General features: G+C 42.1%; 1 protein-coding gene across 1 annotated transcript in view; it reads right to left on the minus strand.

The window, feature by feature from the left end:
* Positions 1 to 566: 566 nt before the first annotated feature.
* Positions 567 to 19,520, minus strand: part of SNX5 (sorting nexin 5) — a 317,483-nt gene continuing 298,529 nt past the window's right edge. Inside the window, exons 13-14 of the mRNA XM_085611758.1 lie at positions 14,132 to 14,217; positions 567 to 897 (exon numbers count right to left, since the gene is read on the minus strand). Coding sequence (XP_085467884.1) covers positions 847 to 897; positions 14,132 to 14,217 — 137 coding nt within the window. The 3' untranslated portion in view covers positions 567 to 846. The remainder of the gene's footprint in view (positions 898 to 14,131; positions 14,218 to 19,520) is intronic.

A 19,520-nucleotide genomic window follows, 5' to 3' on the forward strand; every position in this document is an offset into this window, starting at 1 on the left:
AAGTTTGTAGTTCTCGTTTTTTTGGTTCTAGCCTGGCAGTGTGTCACATTGTACTGACTGCACGATTTAGGACTCACTGTAAATAGAGCACATAGGAATGTAGTTGAATGGGCAGTAGCTGAATAGTTGGACGGTTAAGATCAGAACAAACGTGACGTTAGAAAGGACTTCAATATATGGAAACAGTTAAGTTCATTGTAGTCTTCCCCAGAAGAACTGCTTCCATGAAATATGTGCTCTAATTTGCAGAATAAAGACATGATTTGAGATATGTTTCAGCTAAAGCCTAGTATGTTCTGAATTGACATTTCAACACGTGTACAGAAACTGTACTGTAACCATTGGGAAATGCAAAATACACAAGTTCTGTTAGCCTGTTTTCACCTACTCCTTTATTGAACCACATTTGGGTATATAGGTTTCTTGTGCTTTAAAATTCAAAACGTTTTGGAAAAACTGTCATTATTACTGGTGCAAGATCCTAACAAAATAAAAAAGTATGAAACTTAAACAAGTCTTATTCACACAAATAAATGAAGCACATTAATGACTGTACAAAAGGGGACTCTTGTCAAAAAAACCTTTATATAATCTTTAGACATTTTGACAACCATTTATATTAAATTCGGAAACAAAAGCATTACATTATATGTGTTTAGTACAAAAGTATAATGTGATGAGATAGATTAATCATGTTCTCTCCCACATACTGTCGAAATAGCTGCATTGAAACCCCCCCACCCCCCACCCCTTAAGCTTAGCATGTCCACCACCATACTATGAAGTGCATTTTTGGATTGCTTTTCACGCTCATCCTCACCATACATGCGTGTAACAAAACTTGCTTTAGTTGTTTTTGAACAAATCTATGCAGCTTTGCAACAAAGACACATTATTCTGAAAGATAAAAAAAAGATTAATTAGTGTGCTGTGTGCAAAAGGAGGCAACTGAACAGAATAAGAGTGGAAGGACCATACTTCTATTATTTATTAAGCACACTTTAGGCACCTGACATATAGTACATCAGAACATGTTAAAAACCAATTCTACAAAAATGAACAAGCATTAATAAAGTAAACGCACCTGGCTTGCATTGTATTGATGTTACAGGGTCTTCAAAAGGAATGTAACATGTAATACACGCAGTAATCACATGCTGACACCATCATTCCATGTATGTGAAATTGTTAAGAAGAAAATCACTATGGGAACTACTTTATCCACCCATATTACCAACATCATGTAAAATAAATGGCAATGTAAACATCTGCAAAATATCATGGAATTGTACGGATCTCTTAAACGTTTGCAGGCGACAGCTTAAGCTCTCAGTAGCCAGATGCTGAAAACATAAAAATTCTTAATCAGTATAAACAACATTTTGAGAACTGTGAGAAAGTCATTTACAAAAAGCTTTGGACACTTTGTTACAAGGCCCTTAGGAAGTCGAGATTAGACTGATTTGAGCACAGGCATTTTGGATTTTTAGAACTGGCTAATTTGTACAGAATCTAGGGGAAGAAATGATGGTTGTAATGAACAGGCAGAGCTGCACTTTTGAGAGGGATTTAATTTGAAATTCTCAGGTAGGGGGGAAAGAAAAGATGCAGAATTGAAAGTATTGTTGCTTTATTAATTGATTTGACACAGGCATTGTTGAAATGTAGACTTGCAGATTATGCAGATTTAGATCACACTCAACATGCCTCAAGATGTCATGGACTATGGGTTTTATTGTTTATGAGCTACACCAATAGCTTTCTCTCCCAACACCCCTATACCCCAAGCATCCAAGTGCCCTCTTGCGTGAACTCAGCCTCCAAGTGCCTGCGGTCAGCGTCCAGCAGGAGGTCCAGAATCAACGATTGAAGCCTTTGAGTTGATTTCAGAGATGGTCTCCCACTGCAGAGTAACTCCTGGTGCCATCAGTAAGTGAAGCGGGAGATGGGCAGTCTCGAGGACTCTGGTGCTGACAAGTGGAAGATATTATAGCTAAGGAGGGCAGAAAAAGAAGCTGCGGAGCTCCTGTACTCGTTAGCAAACAATGACACTAGCACCCCTCCAGTCCCAATGAGTGATGCCAAAAATGATAGGATGTTTAGCTTTTCCTTTTTACAGAAATAAGCCCCATCCTCAATGACTGCAAGACCTAATCTTACATTCAGATTTCTTAAGCGGAAGACAAGCCCAATAATTACCAGAATAGAAGTGATTCTTGGAAATCAGTGGGCAGCCTATCTCACACAAAAAATCCACAAGAGCTATCTATATTCACTTGGAATGGAACACATTCTTGTTTCACCAACAGAAGTTTTGCTTTCCCAGAAGATGAAATCAAAGTATCAATCAGGTGGGTCATGCACACAGAATCATCAACTGGAGTAGATTTGATTGAGCAATTCCATATAGTCAATATTTATGCAATGACATCTATTCCAAAAGGAAGAAGACTTCCACTACAAACTGTAAGCAGAAACCCCTTTTGAAGCGTATATACATCCAAAACGAGTCTAAAGTTTGGGTATTAGGAGCTCTCAATTCAGGAGCTATACATTCGAGCAATAAAACAATTTTCGCCCATCTATGGTGACTTATTCTATATATCCCCACTCAAAATTTCGAGGGGATCCCAAAAATGCTTTAAAAGAGGCTTATACATGCAATTGCAGCACATGCAAGTGCATCACATTTTATGGATGCTAATCCCCATCTCTGCATGTATGTGCACCATAATCTTTTTTGAAAACAGGAGCCAATCATTGTGTGTCTCGGATGAAGTGTTGGCACGAAGATACCAACAATGGGAATGATCTTAGCAACTAAGAGCAACTGATGTACCACAAAGGTCACTTTATGCCACTACACCCTAACTTCCATTCCAAATTTTGTAGGCAGAATCCACGATAATTGAGAATTAAACACAGGGGGAGATGGTAGCAAAGTTTGCAGCATGGACCTAAGCAAAAAGGCTGCATAAAACATCCTTGCTACATTTAACATCACTGTGGCAGGAAGTCACAAGAGAACAGGGTCAGCAGAATACGAACTGGTAGCACTTCAACAGATACATGCCTCCAGAATCCCACCAACATCACTTTAGTGCTTGTGGAACGTGCTTGCACACTGATTAGGGATTGAGCCCATGCAGATTGTAGCAATTGGTGATACAGGAATACATTAATCAGCATCCTTAGCAGCCTCTCTGGCCATCATCATTACCAACGAAAGTCATAGTAGGTCATGGGAACATGAGGGCTTGGTTCCATCAAGGTAGAAGGAAAAAATGCATCCGTTGTCAAGAGTGCATGAGGTGCCTTCACAGTGGAAGAGCCATAGGGACACAGCAAGAATTTCATACCAATTTCTTTATTTGAATTCTAATAACATCTTTGGGACACAGGTTAGATAAATTCACAAGAGCACCTTGACCCCTCAAACCATCATAAAGCATTCTCAGACTCGCATGGCTTACTGGGCACTAATGCTCTTGGATAAAGTTAAGGCCACCAAGAAAAAGGCTTTTCTATGACAGAAGCTTCAGGCTGTACAATTCCAACAGTTTAATATATCAGTGTGTGCAAGGAACAGAATGAGGTAAAGGACTATAGCACACCTGATTAAAAGGGAACAGATGCATGAGCCATGCAAAACATCTGGATGGATTCACATGTTGTGTGAAAGAACTCCCCTAGCCTTTTCTGACAGGCCTCAGTGGCCACAAGGTAAGCCTTGTAATGGTCTTCCCCATCTCCTTTTCCAGCCAGACAACACAACAAGCATGATGATGTCCTTTAACCCCTTCAGCGCTGGGCGAATTCCGCCGCGGTGCTGAAGGGTTCGAGCGCGGGCGGGCTCATGACGGAACGGTTCCGTCATGAGCACAGCTCAACCGTGGCTCATGACGGAACCGTTCCGTCATGAGCATGGAAGGGGTTAATAGTGCTCAAGGGCAGAATTGCAGCTCTTAACATCTGTACTGTGCTCTGATTAGGACTTATCAGCATTTGCTAGGAAGAGCAGGCTCGATGTGTGCAAAGGCTAGAGCCTCAGAAACAAACAGCTGAGCATTGAGCCAATCTCTGGGTAGACGGTATCCACTCGTGAGGCATATGTATTTGGTCTGATGTATGTGGAAGAGGTCTGATAAATTAAGTGAGGCCATGTAGGGGCCTCTAGGATTAGTGAATATATTGGGCTTTTGTTGGACTGGAAATGCGTCTGGGTGACTCCTTCTAGCACTGTGTGTTTTAAGTTAGCATTTGCGTCACTATTTTGTATTCAGCCGCCATTTTGTGCCATGATCGAATCTAAGCTTCTGCCACATACTGTCTGCCTCTGCAGAAAGCAGCCTTGATTGCTTATCTTTTCCTCCAAAGTTGAGCTTCGCTGCACTAATGAATAGATTGTTCTATGCATACCTTTCCCAGTAGATAGGCCTGCTCCCATTCTCAGAGAGACGGGCAGGGGCAGAGTAACCTTGAATGTAAGATAATGTGTGCCCGATCTCAGGATTGTAGCTCATCCTTCTGAACCTCCTTTGTTCACCAGCTCTCAGACTGGAAAATTCCTGTCTGGGCGGGTGTTCAGTGGTATTGGAAATGTACTTTATACTTTGCCATATTGTCTAAAGTCAGTTACTTTGCAGCAATCTGATGAGGCTGGTCATACTCCGCTCCAGCGCATACTAACAAATAACTTTGGTTTGTTTTTTCTACTGTCTGACCAACTCTTCATTTGTGTGGAAGGCTGAGAGGTGGTCGCAAGTGACCTGGGTGGCCCTAATCCGGTCACTCCCTTCAGTTTGGTGCCCGAACAGGGACCCTATCGGGTGAGTGACCCTTCCTTTCCTGCGGACGGGTGAGGAGGACGGGGCCACGTCGGGTCGGACGGGCGGACCGGGGATCCCTGCACAAGAGAGTCTGGTACTCGCAGCTGTCCAGTCTGTGACTGGGCGGTGCCTCGGCCAGTGGTCATCCCGGTGGGGGTCCTGAACGGTGAAACCCTTGGATCTGACTGTTCTTGGATCTAACAAAGCCCTTGCCCGCACTAACCACTAAAGACGTGCATGAACCCTTTCCTTGGACGTCTGAATGTCAGTAGTCTTTTGAGCTATTAAAAGTAGCGCTTTGCTCTGCACCTGAGCTTGGTATGCATGACTACCTGAAGCCGTTCGTGCTGTATGTACACGAGACGGCTGGTTGTGCGCTTTCCGTCTTAACATATGCCTTTGGAGGTAAGCAACGGGCGTGTGCTTATTTTTCTGCTCTTCTTGACCCTGTCGCAAGAGCCCTCCCGAGCTGTCTAAGAGCGGTTGCGGCAGTGGTCATCTCTATAAGGCAATCGGCAGGGCTCGTACTTGATATTGATCTCACAGTCATGGTACCCTATGCTGTGGATACACTTTTGAATAAAACCAAGACACAGCACCTCACCAGTGCACGTCTGACCGATTACGAATTGACCTTTTTTGCACCACAGGTTATGATTAAAAGGTGTGCCACTCTAAATCCAGCCACGATGCTACCACTCTCTTCCGAGAGTGAGAAAATTGATATACATGATTGCATTTTTTTAACAGAGGAGGAGACGAAGGGACGGGTAGATCTGACTGATGTTCCCTTATCAGACCCCCAAGGGGAACTCTATGTCGATGGCTCGTTTCAAATTACCGAATAGTACCACCACTTTAGCATATGCACTTACTACACTGCATACGGTAGTTGAGACGTCACGAGTTCCCCATCAGTCCTCTCAGGCAGCTGACTTAGTCACCCTTATTCGAGCTAGTGAATTGAGCAAAGGACTGGTTGTTAATATTTATACTGACAGCCAGTACGCCTTCAGGGTTGCCCATCATTTTGGGTAGCTCTAAGCAGAGAGATGTTCCTTACTTCCCATGGGACATGCATCCAGCATGGTCCTCTTATACATGGGCTTCTGTCTGCTTTGACACTTCCTAAGAAGTTGGCCATAATAAAGTGAAGTGCCCACAAGGCAACTACTGATGACGTGTGTAGGGGGGAAAGGAAGTTTGGAGCCGCGGTGGAAGGGGCCCATGCAAGAGCTCTTTCCCACCCGCACCACTGTTAAGGTCCCCGGCCAAAAGAACTGGATTCATACCAATCATTGCCGCCGAGTGCCTCTACCCCTGCCTTACGATCAACGGGCTCCTAATGGCATCGGGACTCGGAGGGGGAACAGATGCCCCGTTTTGTCCCCTTCTCGGATGCCCAGCTAACGTGAACTCAAACGGAGGAAGAGAATGATTCAATGTTGAATGCAGCAGTGCCCCCCTGACGTCCGAGCTATTCAGAATCCCTGCTCTGTTGGCCCATCTGTGCTGGAGTCCCAGCCCATTGACCCTCCGTGTCGGAACTCCTTTTTCCAGACCCTTCTGTGCCTGGAGTAGCTAGGTACAATCTGCGCCCGACGGAGGAACAGTGCACCAAAGGAAAAGTCAGATTAGCAGGGACGGACTCGATAAGTTAGACTGTAGTAGAACAGGGAGAGGCGGAATTGGTGCATTGTTCAGACATTGGACAGGATAAAGACAGCATACTCCCCTGGAAGGGAGTACCTCATCCTGAGCAACGTGGGATTTCTTCAGAAGAGCTGGAATCGCCTAGCTCCACCGCCGGTGCCCAACAGCGCCAATGTTAATGAACAGTAGGAGTCTACCAGTGACGCTCAGACGGACACCAAGAACATTTGCCCCTTCTTGTTTTCTTGTCATCGGCTTCATTGCATTTCCTTTCCTCTGGTTATAATGTATCCGTTTGGTCACCCTATTGTTGAGGAGGAACAGCCATTTGCAGCACCATGTTTTGGGCGTAATTAATCTGGTTGATCCAGTTGGTCCACAGAGTAAAATAGTTTTCGTGGTGATTGTTCTGATTTTCCTGATAGCAGTACTTGGGTTCCTTGAAGAGAAATATCCTGTGCATTCTCTGATTGGTACAACGCCTGTTCACCTCCCCCCCCCACCCCCTCCCCCAAACAAGTTTGTTACTTTGGCCATTCAAAGGTGAACACAGAAAGACATATGTAGATAATATTTTTGCAAACACTCCACCAAGCCCATGATACATCAAACGTCACAAATTGGTGGATATGTGGACTGCTCCTTCAGTTACACATAAGAGTGATAGCCTGTTATCATTGCCCTGGTCTTATCTTGGAAGTTGGGAGGGTTGGTTTGAATTGTTCATTATCATTCTTGTACTATGAATATGACATCTGCTGATTATCACACAGTGTTGGAATATATACGTCCAGCAAGAATTTACCCCGGGAGAACAAGGAACCCCTGATACATTGTCCCCGACAGCTTGCATGAATGTATATGAGAGAGAAAAATGTAACATGGCTTCAAAATGAAATGTTGGATTTTCAGGGGTTCAATGTCACTGAATACTTTCACTCTTTTCAAATGTGCAATATTACTCAAAAAGAGGCAATGCCGGTGTCAGTAGTCAACACAACAGCTGTTTTTGTGTTCAAGGGTTTGGGAAGGTGAAAGTGGGTGAGAGTAATTGCAACTATACATATACGTTGAGCACGAGTAGTAGCACGCCTTTGCTCACACAGCATAATATCTACTTTGTTTGTGTAACTCAAGCTTATGTTTGGCTTCCTAGGGGATGGTCAGGTGTATGTTACCTCTCTTTCCTCCTTCCCCCAGTGTACATAACACCTCTCAATTATCATAAGACTCCTCAATTACAGCGTAGGAGTGCCCATCTGTTCCAGATTAGAAGGGTCATGGATACAGAAGATATATATCAGACAGACACTACTCTGCAGCAGTTCACGGACGCTATGAAGGGTATTATACCCATTCGGGGCCCGATGTGTAATAGCCTTAATATTCATCGGCTCACCAGAGTTGTAGAATGGGGGTCATTAATTCTACAGCAGGAATTTTGACCAATATCACAGCTGAGCTCCAGGCAACGAGGCTTGTTGCTCTACAGAACTGGATGGTGTTAGACATCATCCTTGCTGACCGGGGAGGGGCCTGTCGCATCATTGCCAGCAGTTGCTGCGTGTACATACCGGACCACGCCCCTAATGTATATGCTGCTATACAGAAGTTGAATAGGCTTGCATCTGACATCCACCAAGAGAATGGTACTTGGGCTCTTTCTGGTTGGCTCTGGGGTCTACTAACATCCTGGAGGTGGAAGATCCGTATCTTTTTTGTAGCAGTTGCGGGCATCATTTTCACAGTTGCCTATGCGTACTTTGCCTACCTGCTTGTTGTGCTAACTGTGTTGGCAAATTGACACCCACACCAAAGACCCCAATACATGATACTAAGCCTACAGCTATGATGATGCATGCTGTCCAAGACCTAAAGTCAATAGATGAAGGTATTTTTGAATATTGATAATCTGTGTATGAGCATTTAAAAGTAGTCTTCCTAATTTGCAAGAAGTTCTTTGTTTCCTAACACTAGACAAAATTGTTAGCAAATGCTAAAAGGAGGGTCTGCAGGACTGGAAATGCATCTGGTCGACTCCTAACATTCTGCAGTTTAAGTTAGCATTTGCGGCACCATTTTGTATTCAGCCACCATTTTGTGCCATGATCGAAACCAAGCTTCTGCCACATACTGTCTGCTTCAGCAGAAAGCAGCCTTGATGGTTTCTCTTTTCCTCCAAGTTTGAGCTTCGCTGCACTAATGAATAGATTGTTCTGTCAATGCATACCTTTCCCAGTAGATAGGCCTGCTCCCACTCTCAGTGAGACGGGCACGGGCAAAGTAACCTTGAATGCAAGATGAGTGCCCGGTCCCAGGATTGTAGCTTATACTTCTGTACCTCCTTTGTTCACCAGCTCCCAGACTGGAAAATTCCTGTCTGGGCCGGACTTCAGGAGTATTGAAATGTACTTTATGCTTCGCCATGTTGTCTAAGGTCAGTCACTCTGCAGCAATCTGAGGAGGCTGATCAGACCGGACTACGCTCAAGCACATACTAATAAATAACTTTGTTTGTATTCTCTACTGTCTGACAGACTCTTCATTTGTGTAGAAGGCGGAGAGGTGGTCCCGAGTGACCCGGGTGGCCCTAATCGGGTCATTTCCTTCACTTTCCTAGATCTTCCACATTCTCACAATTGGGCTGCAGATAGGGCAGGTGGAAAAGAGATTTAAGTAAAATGTTGGCTTTGGGTATCCACCTCTACTATCTTCGGGCTAATGATAAAATAATTGGGCTGGGTTATGATTAGTCACATAGCAGTGGATCCCATTGTTCAACATGAAAAGGCTGCAAGAAATGCAAGTGATGCTTGAAAGGAAGGACCTATACACGATTCCTTTCATTAGAGAAGCTTGATAATCGCCAGCCTGATACAGTTGTTACTTAGAATGTGGCCCACTTCCTGGATATCTTACATTATGCTCTCTGGAGAAGAGAACACATTCAAGCACCTGAAGCTCCGAAATTACCTTATGAACGGAGTCTCCCCAACGGAGTATTCACCTATTTCACAAATGGACTTGAAGACTCCCCCCCCTCCCCCCCCCCCCCCCATTAGTTACATATGCCGCCTTTTCCCCCACTGGATGATTTTAATGTATGGGTGGGGTTTCAGAATAATGCGCAGGCCGCAGATCTAATCAGCACAGTAGCTGCATGAGAACCCCTTCAATGGTCTCCACTACCACACTCCAGGAGTGTCACATGCTTGATTTCATTTTCGGCTGAGGACCTAGTGATATGTGCGGATATTGTTCCCCTCGTCTGGTCTGACCATTTTCCAATACATTTTAGGATTAAGTGGTCTAAGGAGGAGCGAGGCTAGAAGGTCGTTAGTAGAAGGGCTACACTAGTATGTGCGCATTGGTGAAATTATAAGATGATCTTAAGAACTTTGGAATTCTAAATTGACATGGTCTGAGGAACATGGACTACAATAACTACCTTAAATGGGTCACTTCCACTCTGGAAACTGAGCTCCCTCTTCATACACTTCCCCCCACAACAAGCGGCATGTCCATCTGCCCCTCATAATGAATTACTGAAATAAGCCAAAATCGGCAGGAAAAAGCTAGAAAGGATTTGGCGAACCAACAATACTGACATTGCTAGAGCAGAACTTAAGTTGGTATTAAACATTTACAAGAAGTTGGAACAAACTGCCAACGCAATGGGAGCCAATTAACACTCCCACAGAGACTTTCTCAGTGGTAGGTTCCACGTCCTCTATCTCATGCACTAGCCAGACCTTTGAGCATACACACCAACTGTGCGACAAATTCTCCAACTTCTTGAGCTAAGATCTGTGACTGTTTGAAAGCCCTGCCTAAAAGCTCCTGTTTTGTAGTCACTACGACTGATTCCGATGCAGTGTCTTGTATATCTTACGAAGCAGAGATAAATATGCTGTCCAAATTTGAACAGTTAGCCCATGAAGTGTAAATGGATTCCGCAAGCTCAGTCTCATCCGGGTCACCCCTGGGCTCCAGCAGTTTGTAAAGTGCCTGCTTGGCAAATTCTCCCTGAACACATCAAATATAGCTATCTCGAATGTGACTGTGCCAGACGAGTGGAAAAATGTATTGGTTGTGACAGTGTTGAAGGCCAATGTTGACCCTGCCACCTTAAGCAATTTTCACCCTGCATCACTGCTGCCTTTTGGTGTACAAATTTTTGAGATGTTCATCAATAGACTGATTTCATGGTTTATAGCCCAGCACAACATCTTAGACCCGTTACAATCAGGATTTCACCATGTGCATGTGACGAAAACTGCTTTGGTATCTATCCCGGACAACCTTCAAATGTCAGCAGACATTGGCCACTTGGTGGCCTTGGCACTGCTCGATCTATCTACCTCTTTTGATAAAGTATCACATGAATAAAATAGCTATTAAAGCTGGCTGAGGAAGGCATTCAGGACTCAGCCCTTCAATGAGATCGGTCATATTTGGAGAGCAGATGCCAGGCTGTTCACATTCCCCCATTTCGTTCTAAAATTTAAGGTCTTGCTGCAGGGCATTTATTGGGCTCCTTGTCGACTCCACTCCTTAACTTCTATATCCACCATATAGCCCAGATCATGCAACCAAAGAGGGTTAAATATATGAACAACAGTGATGACACCCAAGTGCTTATTTCTATCGACAATATGGTGTCAAACCTCTGTGTAGACTTCCACAAATGTATGTAACATCCTTGTTGTCTCATAATTCCTTGAAAGTTAATGTAGACAAGATATAAGACCTGTTCTGCTCTAATTACTCCCCCTCCTTTGCCATTCTGACAAATCTTTGACCAGCTGCACAAGGCCTCCCTCCTACTCCTGCTGAACTGGCAATCAATTTAGCTTCAATCTGGACAACAACAAGGTAATCCTCAAAGAACCCTAAAGCCAATTATCTAATCCAACCTACTCTGCCATTGCCCAAAAATAACACTCTATGGTCATCCTTCAAGCCTCACGATCTCGATGATATTACAAAAACTTATCGACTATCAAACCCAATAACCACTTCAATGACCGTCTCTCCTCTAAATGCCTATCTCCAATCCACCACATCATCACTCCTCTCTGGACCAAAATCATCAATGCTTGGCTCTCGTAAGGCTCCATCCCGGATTGCCTAAAAATTGGTCAAGCCACCCCATCTTAAAACAACCTTCAGCTAACCCCTCATCAATAACTTCCGACCAATAACCAATATTCCCATGCAAGCCAAGGTTTTGGAAAAATGTGTTCAACAACAATTAAACGAACACAGCACAAATTTCAAGCTTCTGGAAGACTGCCAATCAGGATTCTGACCTGGGCACAACACCAAAACGGCAATTCTACATATTGTAGGCGATTCCCTACTCGCTCTCAACCGTAATGAAACTTGTCTGCTTGTGCTGCTCGACCTCTCGTCTGCCTTCGAAACTGTTAGCCTCGGCAAAATACTGTAGAGGCTAGAAAACAGGATTAGGCCATTGGGCACAGTCCTTCAATGGTTCAAATCCTTCTTTGAAAACAGGACGAAAGGTTTATGGTGAACAAAAATATATCTCCTCTATCTCATAATCTAGGAGTAACACAAGGCTCTACTTTATCCCCTGCGCTATTCAACCTCTATGTCGAACCCCTAACTGATTTATTACAGCAGGCGAATATCTCCTTCCATATGTACGCATTTGAGACACAGTTGTACATCAAGGTCACCTCTCTTGAAGAGATCAACTTGATGAATCAAGCTCTTGAAAAGACCGTCCACTGGCTAACCACCAACTACCTTAAACTAAACTCACAAAAAACTGAATTTCTTCTAATTTCCCCCCAAAAAAACTCTTCGGTGGTATAGGATTGGACCAAGATGATCACTGCTCTAAACTGTACCTCGATCCTAGTGGACTCCACCAAATCACTTGGAATCACGCTGGATAAGAACCCAAATATGCAAACACATCAATATGCTAGCTAAAAATGCCAGCTTTCACATCAGCTTTCTCAGAAAAATGAAACCATTCATCGAGAACCCGGACCTCAAACTGCAGTTCAGGCGTTCGTCATCTCAAGGCTGGAATACAGATGTACAACGCTATCGGGTCTCCCTAAGATCACAATAGCCCCATTAGAAGCTTGCCTCCACGTAGCCGCAAGAGGTTCTAGAAAATTTGACCACATCTCGCCACATCCGAAGGCACTCAACTGGCTGCCCTACGAAGCGAGAATACATCCAAGGATGGCCTGCATCAAACAAAGCCTTACACTCCAAAAAACCTCAATACCTAGCCCAGAAACTTACGTCATCGGGAGGAAACAAACTCACTAGGAGCTCCGACAATCTGCTACCAAAACCACCTTGCTTCAGCAAGAAAAAAACATATGATAGAGCATTCTCCAGAGCTGCATCAAGAATACGAAACTCTCTCCCCCGAGCATCAGAAGAATCTCTTCAACGACAATATTCAAAACGGAAGCTAAAACCTTTCTGATAAGCAAATGTTTCTCTTCAATCCTCAGCATCCCTCACCCACCATGGCTCATTAATCTTCAACAGATATCTTTTCGACTTTCCCCTCTTTTAGAGTGACTATCCCCACTTCTTCGATCACTAAATCTGTTTCCTGAGGAAGTTCTACCTTCGATTACATCCCTGCTTACCTATTCTGCTATTCTAAGCTCATCTCTATGATTCCTTGGGAGGACTGCCTTGCCAAATATGATTTGTTTGTACTTAAACTTGCCCTAATGCACTGAACTGAAGTACCTATGTCTACTTAGCATGTTTTTATCAAATTGTACTTACCCATTATTCATATATGCCTAATCTATATCTGTTAAGACCCTACTAAGCGGTCTTGAATTTATTTACTCATTCCTGTGAAGTGCTCTGATACCCCATTTTGGGTCTTGTTCACGCTATACAAAACTCCCCCAAAAAAATATAATACACTTCCCCCTGCCTTGGGTTGTTCAGGACCTTCTTTAGAGGTGACATATTTATTAAAAAGGAAAGTATGTGCCTGGCAAGAGGGTTAACTTGCCAGGTCGATACGGCAGTTGAAAACTGCACACAGGCTCTGCAATGGCAGACCTGAAACAAGTTTATGGAGCTGCTTATGTGGGTAGCACAATTAGTACTGCGTGCCCTCAGTAGCATTTAATTTACAGACCCTAGGCACATGTAGTGCACTTTAATAGGGACTTAAGTAAATTAAATATGCCAATTGTGGATAAGCCAATGTTACCATGGTTTAAGCAGACAGCACATGCACTTTAGCACTGGTCAGCAGTCATAAAGTGCCCAGAGTCCTAAAGCCAACAAAAATGAATTCAGCAAAAAGGGAAGTAGGAAGGCAAAAAGTTTGGGGGTGACCAGGCCGAAAGGGCCATTCCAACAGTTACCATTCATTTTATCATTTCAGTGGAGCATAAAAATAAAGATGCTGCATTGCGCGTAAGCAGTAGCATAGAATTACCTAATGCACCCGACCATAATTGATTTTCTTTGCAGCGCCAATAAAAGGCCACCACATTATTGATGTAAACAGTACAAAATTTTTTTTGTTCTAGAACAAATAATATTTTTAAGTTTGGGTATGCTGGCTGGGAAGCATGTAAATGAATTCTCGCTGATTTTAAAATTGATTAAAAAGCACTTACTTTGGCATGCTTGATTTCCAGTTCTGACATTTCAATTAGGTTCTTACGAAAAGCTGCCACTCGCCTCTTTTTAAAGCTAATGAGCTCTGAAAACATAAAAATATTAAAAAGAAGAGTCAATTCAGACACTGAAACGAGAGGAATAACTAAAAAATAACGTTAAGGAGGAAAGGGGATTGGGAAATAGTGGTGAAATGGGAAGAAGAAACCAAACCAGGAAACAAGCATTAGCAATCCCAATAGGTCTGGCTATTGAGTATTGAGTATTGGTACTCTATAAATAATCAGATATGCACTCTTAACACTCCACTGACTCATTCTAGCACTCACCTTTAGACCCATACACATAAAAACACACACATTCAACAAGTATAAGCAATAGAAAAAGAAATCTGCTATTTAAAAGTGGCGAGGCTATGCTTGCTATAGAAATAATAATATTAAAAATATCAGTGTGCAGTTGTTCTGCAATAATATGGACACGGTGTAACATTGTTTTAAAATTCCACCATGGATGACCAATATAGAAGAGAGAAGTGTTGGTCATTGTGTAACAGTAAAACAATGATACAAAACAGACAATACCATTCTAAAATGGCCACTAAATTTAGAAGCAGGGGCTGTTTGGGATGTGGCACACTGAGATGAAATAAGCGGATAGGTAGTCCAAAATAAAATAACAAGAAAAGCAATGAAAGAGGACCTAGAAAATGAAAAGTAAAGGACTGGTCTACCTCCTCTGACACTGAAACCACACACACAACACACATACACAGGGGTGGGAATTTATTAAAATATCTACTTGTTCATGGGGTAAAATGCTCCATAAATCTACTTGTCCTGTAACAAAATCCACTTGCCCCTTTGGTGCCATGTAGTGCAGCTATAAACTATTGCAGCAATCTCATTATATAAGAGCTCTGATATAGCCTCTATGATTATGCCAGAGCTCATACCATAATAGTGTTTGAATATTTGCAATCCCCTTATGTTGCCACGTTGCCGCAGATCTACATACTGGGGCTGAAGGTAGTGGTAAGCAATAGTTCCAGGGTTAAAATGCCCTTTTGAGTCTATGTAAACCTGCAAACTTGCATGTTTTAGCATTTTCAACTCTTCTCTTATCTGTTCCCATACTGAGAAATGTTGGAAATTTACTCCTGAAAATGGCAGACAAACCTTCTTCCACAGTTGGAAATAAAGTGGTTGGAGGGAAAGTGAACATGCAAACACTTAGATTTTCGCATTAACAAATCTACACATGCATATTTGCTCACGCTATTATGCAGTTCACAAATATGTTCTATGTGCTCTATTTCTTGTCCTACTTCTGTAAATTCTTGGGAATTCATGAACGCCTTATAGCTGTATATTACTGCAAGGACATATGCCATGGGTGCACTTTTGAGACTTTCTTAAATAATTAGGTCCTTAATTTGGTCAGACGTTGACCGTGACCTTTTATCTTTATTAAAATTCGTCTCACTCTCTCTCTCTCTCTCTCTCTCTGTATCGCTGGCTTCACTGTGAGTGACAGCATTCTGCTCTTTAACAAGGAGAATAACTGCACACAAAGTAGTTTTGTTCAGTGTCAGTAACCACTGTTGCAGTGTGTGCTTTTTGAGATCAAAAAAACAATTATTGCTTTTGCCAATGTTTGTTATAATGGTGAGTGCCCCGCAGCTCACACACCAATAAGGTTTTACAAAGACCATGCCAAAACAAGTCATACGTTGACAAAACTAAAAAGCTGACCACCAATTTCAGACCTACTGGCTTTGCCAATGCTGGTTTATTTTTGTTTCCCTTAAGCTTATTGAAACTGGTTACATTCATTTTCCATTATGAATATTTTTGGGAAATACTAGCATGCATCAACACATATTACTAAATGTAGCTGCAAAGAAATGGCACCTGAAATTTTACAGTAGTTTAGCAAAATGTTTTTTTACCTGCTTTCATTTTTTATGTACATTCTATTTTTAAAGCAAAAAAATAATCAATCTTGCTTTCAAGCTTCTGCAAATATTTGCATCAAATCAGAGAGAATTCTGGGAGCATTATACATAGCCTCATATTTCTAAACTTTGAAAACTTGTGTACACATTATTATACTGGAACCACTGTCAGTAGTGCAGTCAGAGCTTACAACATTTACTTAGAGCACTCACCCTAATAAAGAATTTTAATTAATGAACCATGAATGCAAGTTTGAACAGCATTAACATATGGACAAACATTTTACCTTAACTGCAGACAGTGCCCTTCCCTGATCCATAATATGGTACTGCAAACTGGCAGCCAAAGGGTTTGTTCTGCAGGGGGATTGGGCCTACTTGTCCCAAGGACAAAATACAAATGAAAACTTGTTACCCTTGACCCCAAACAATATGTCCTGGGCGTCGGGCAATAAGAATTACACATCCCTGCATACATACTCACTGGAAAAACATAGGTTTCAGGGAGGTTATGGTTAGAAATTAGCCTTTAAAAAAACCATAGGTTTAAGGGACATTCTAGTTAGTTGGACATTTCACTCGTACAAAACAAGAGAAATTTGGTCGTTATAGTTTGTTGAGCTAACTATAAGTCGCTCCCCCGCAATGCACTGCTGATGAAGTCACATATTACATCATTCATGACATGGTCAGTGACATCACTGATGACATCATCCACATAATAATCTGATGCACCTCCTCGAACCCTAATATAACCTTTCATACACCCACTCTAAAATGCAGACAACCATTTTCGAAACCATTGACACACCAATACCAGTTACTACATACCCACTCACTGATTTCTAGGTCTACACACGTCCACTCATTCATACATACAGTTACTCATACATGCAGTCACTTATCAATACAGCACTATCATATGCACTCATACACCTATACAGACACTCACACACCACCACTCACCCATAGTTACTTACACACCTATTCAGTCATGTAAAGAATCAATCACACTCCCATTTACTCCCCTATACAGTTATACACACACCACTTCACTTACACATACAGATACTAACACATACTTACTCTCTTCGACAATCACTGACACAAGCACACACTCATCCATACAGCCACTCTCACAATCACTCTCACATATAGTCATTTATATACTCCAACACTCACATATACTGCCTTTCACATATGTAGTTACTCACACATGTACCACTGAGACATCCATTCACTCACCAACACACCCATACACACACTCACCCACCCATAAAGCCTTTCACAGATGCACTCTTGAACCCATACATCCAGTGAATCACCTACTCACACATCTATGCACAGTCACCCCCACCCACCCATAGAGACACTCGGGCACCCATACAGCTACTCAGACAACCAATCAATATCCCATATAGACACTCATGTAGCTATTCACAAACCCATGCAGCTGCTTACATACCAACTGACAGACTAATACAGACATTCACAGTTTAGTCACTAACCCATGCATTCAGTAAGACACAAATATTCACTCACTAATACAGTCAGTCACGCACCTACTAAATCATCCATTCAGACACTTATACACCCACTCACTCTTCAATACACCTTGGCATGTATTATATATATGTATTATATATATATATGTATATATATATATTCAAGACAAATCCTCCCAAGAGAAGAAGCAGGTCGCACTCCAACAGCTTTTCAAATATTTTCCTTTATTTCATGATTCCGTTCTTTTGCGCAAAACCAATGAATTGACCGACGCGTTTCGGTATACTCCAATACCTTGCTCACGGTCGTCGTTTTTACAAATGTTAACCAAATACATTTTAAATAAAGATAAATGAAGGAAGTCCCCTGACAGCAATGTCCTGTTGCCGCCCATTTCGGAGTCCCATAGATTTATGGGTCTTGTAGTTCCAATTCGTTCATTAAGCTCTGTTGCTTTTAGGTTTTTTTTTAATTTTGTTTTTATTGACCTTCTGTTCCTGTTGTTATTTTTACCGGTTCACATGTGTTATCATGCTACTTGGTTCAATTTTGCCCTTTGGTGGGCTTTAATCTCCATCCAATTGGTTAGTAAAGACCGGTGAATATTTTACAAACTTTTACGAGCTCGGTTTCTTTTTTATACACGTGCTGCATGTTTTCAATAGCGCCCTCCAGTGGGCCGACGCCTGCTTATCTGTCCCTTCATTTGGGAAAATGTTATTTCATAAGTGTATGTACAGTTCTTCTGATTGGTTTAATCCATATGGAGTCATGGAACGCAAATTTAAAATATGACACGATTCTTTCTGACGTAGTGTTTTTTCCCTGTTTCCACCACGAGAGCTCATCGGTACTGCTTCAATGCCATAAAATCTCAAAAGTTTCCAATTGGCATTATGGCATACTTCCATGTGTTTAGCTATGGCATTGTTCCTGTCTTTGTTTTTGGTCGCTCGTACATGCTCCAAGATGCGTTTTTTTAATTCAAAAATGGTTGATCCTACATATCTTAGAGGGCATGGACATTCTACCACATATACTATGTATTGACTTTTGCAAGTTATTAGATTCGTGATTTGCCAATACTTGTTGTTTGCCATTTTCACATCTTTTGTTGGCTTTGCTATTTCGCAGACTTTGCAATTGTAGCATTTAGTAAACCCTGTTGTTCTTAACCAGGATTCCTTATGTTGTATAGCAGTGAAGTGGCTGTGTGTTAAGCGATCCTTCAAACTTCTTGCTCTTCTGAATGTTATGACTGGGTGGCCACCCATTTTTTCACCGATCATGTTATCCATTTTGAGGATTTTCCAATTCTTTTTTAGAATGCAAGTGATGTCTTTTGCTTCATGGCTGTAATCTATGATCAATCTTATAGGCTCTTCCTTGTTTTGAGCTTCTTGTTGTTTAGGAATGAGGCATTCTGCCCTTGTCTTTTGATTTGCTCTCTTCCAACTTGTGATTAGGCTTTTTTTAGGATATTTTCTCTGTTTAGAAGTGTATAGTACTCTATAGCAAAAGCAAAAGACATCACTTGCATTCTAAAAAAGAATTGGAAAATCCTCAAAATGGATAACATGATCGGTGAAAAAATGGGTGGCCACCCAGTCATAACATTGCCCTCTAAGATATGTAGGATCAACCATTTGCGAATTAAAAAAACGCATCTTGGAGCATGTACGAGCGACCAAAAACAAAGACAGGAACAATGCCATAGCTAAACACATGGAAGTATGCCATAATGCCAATTGGAAACTTTTGAGATTTTATGGCATTGAAGCAGTACCGATGAGCTCTCGTGGTGGAAACAGGGAAAAAACACTACGTCAGAAAGAATCGTGTCATATTTTAAATTTGCGTTCCATGACTCCATATGGATTAAACCAATCAGAAGAACTGTACATACACTTATGAAATAACATTTT

The sequence above is a fragment of the Triturus cristatus genome, chromosome 6 (assembly GCF_964204655.1).
Source record: "Triturus cristatus chromosome 6, aTriCri1.1, whole genome shotgun sequence".
NCBI classification, from domain to species: domain Eukaryota; kingdom Metazoa; phylum Chordata; class Amphibia; order Caudata; family Salamandridae; genus Triturus; species Triturus cristatus.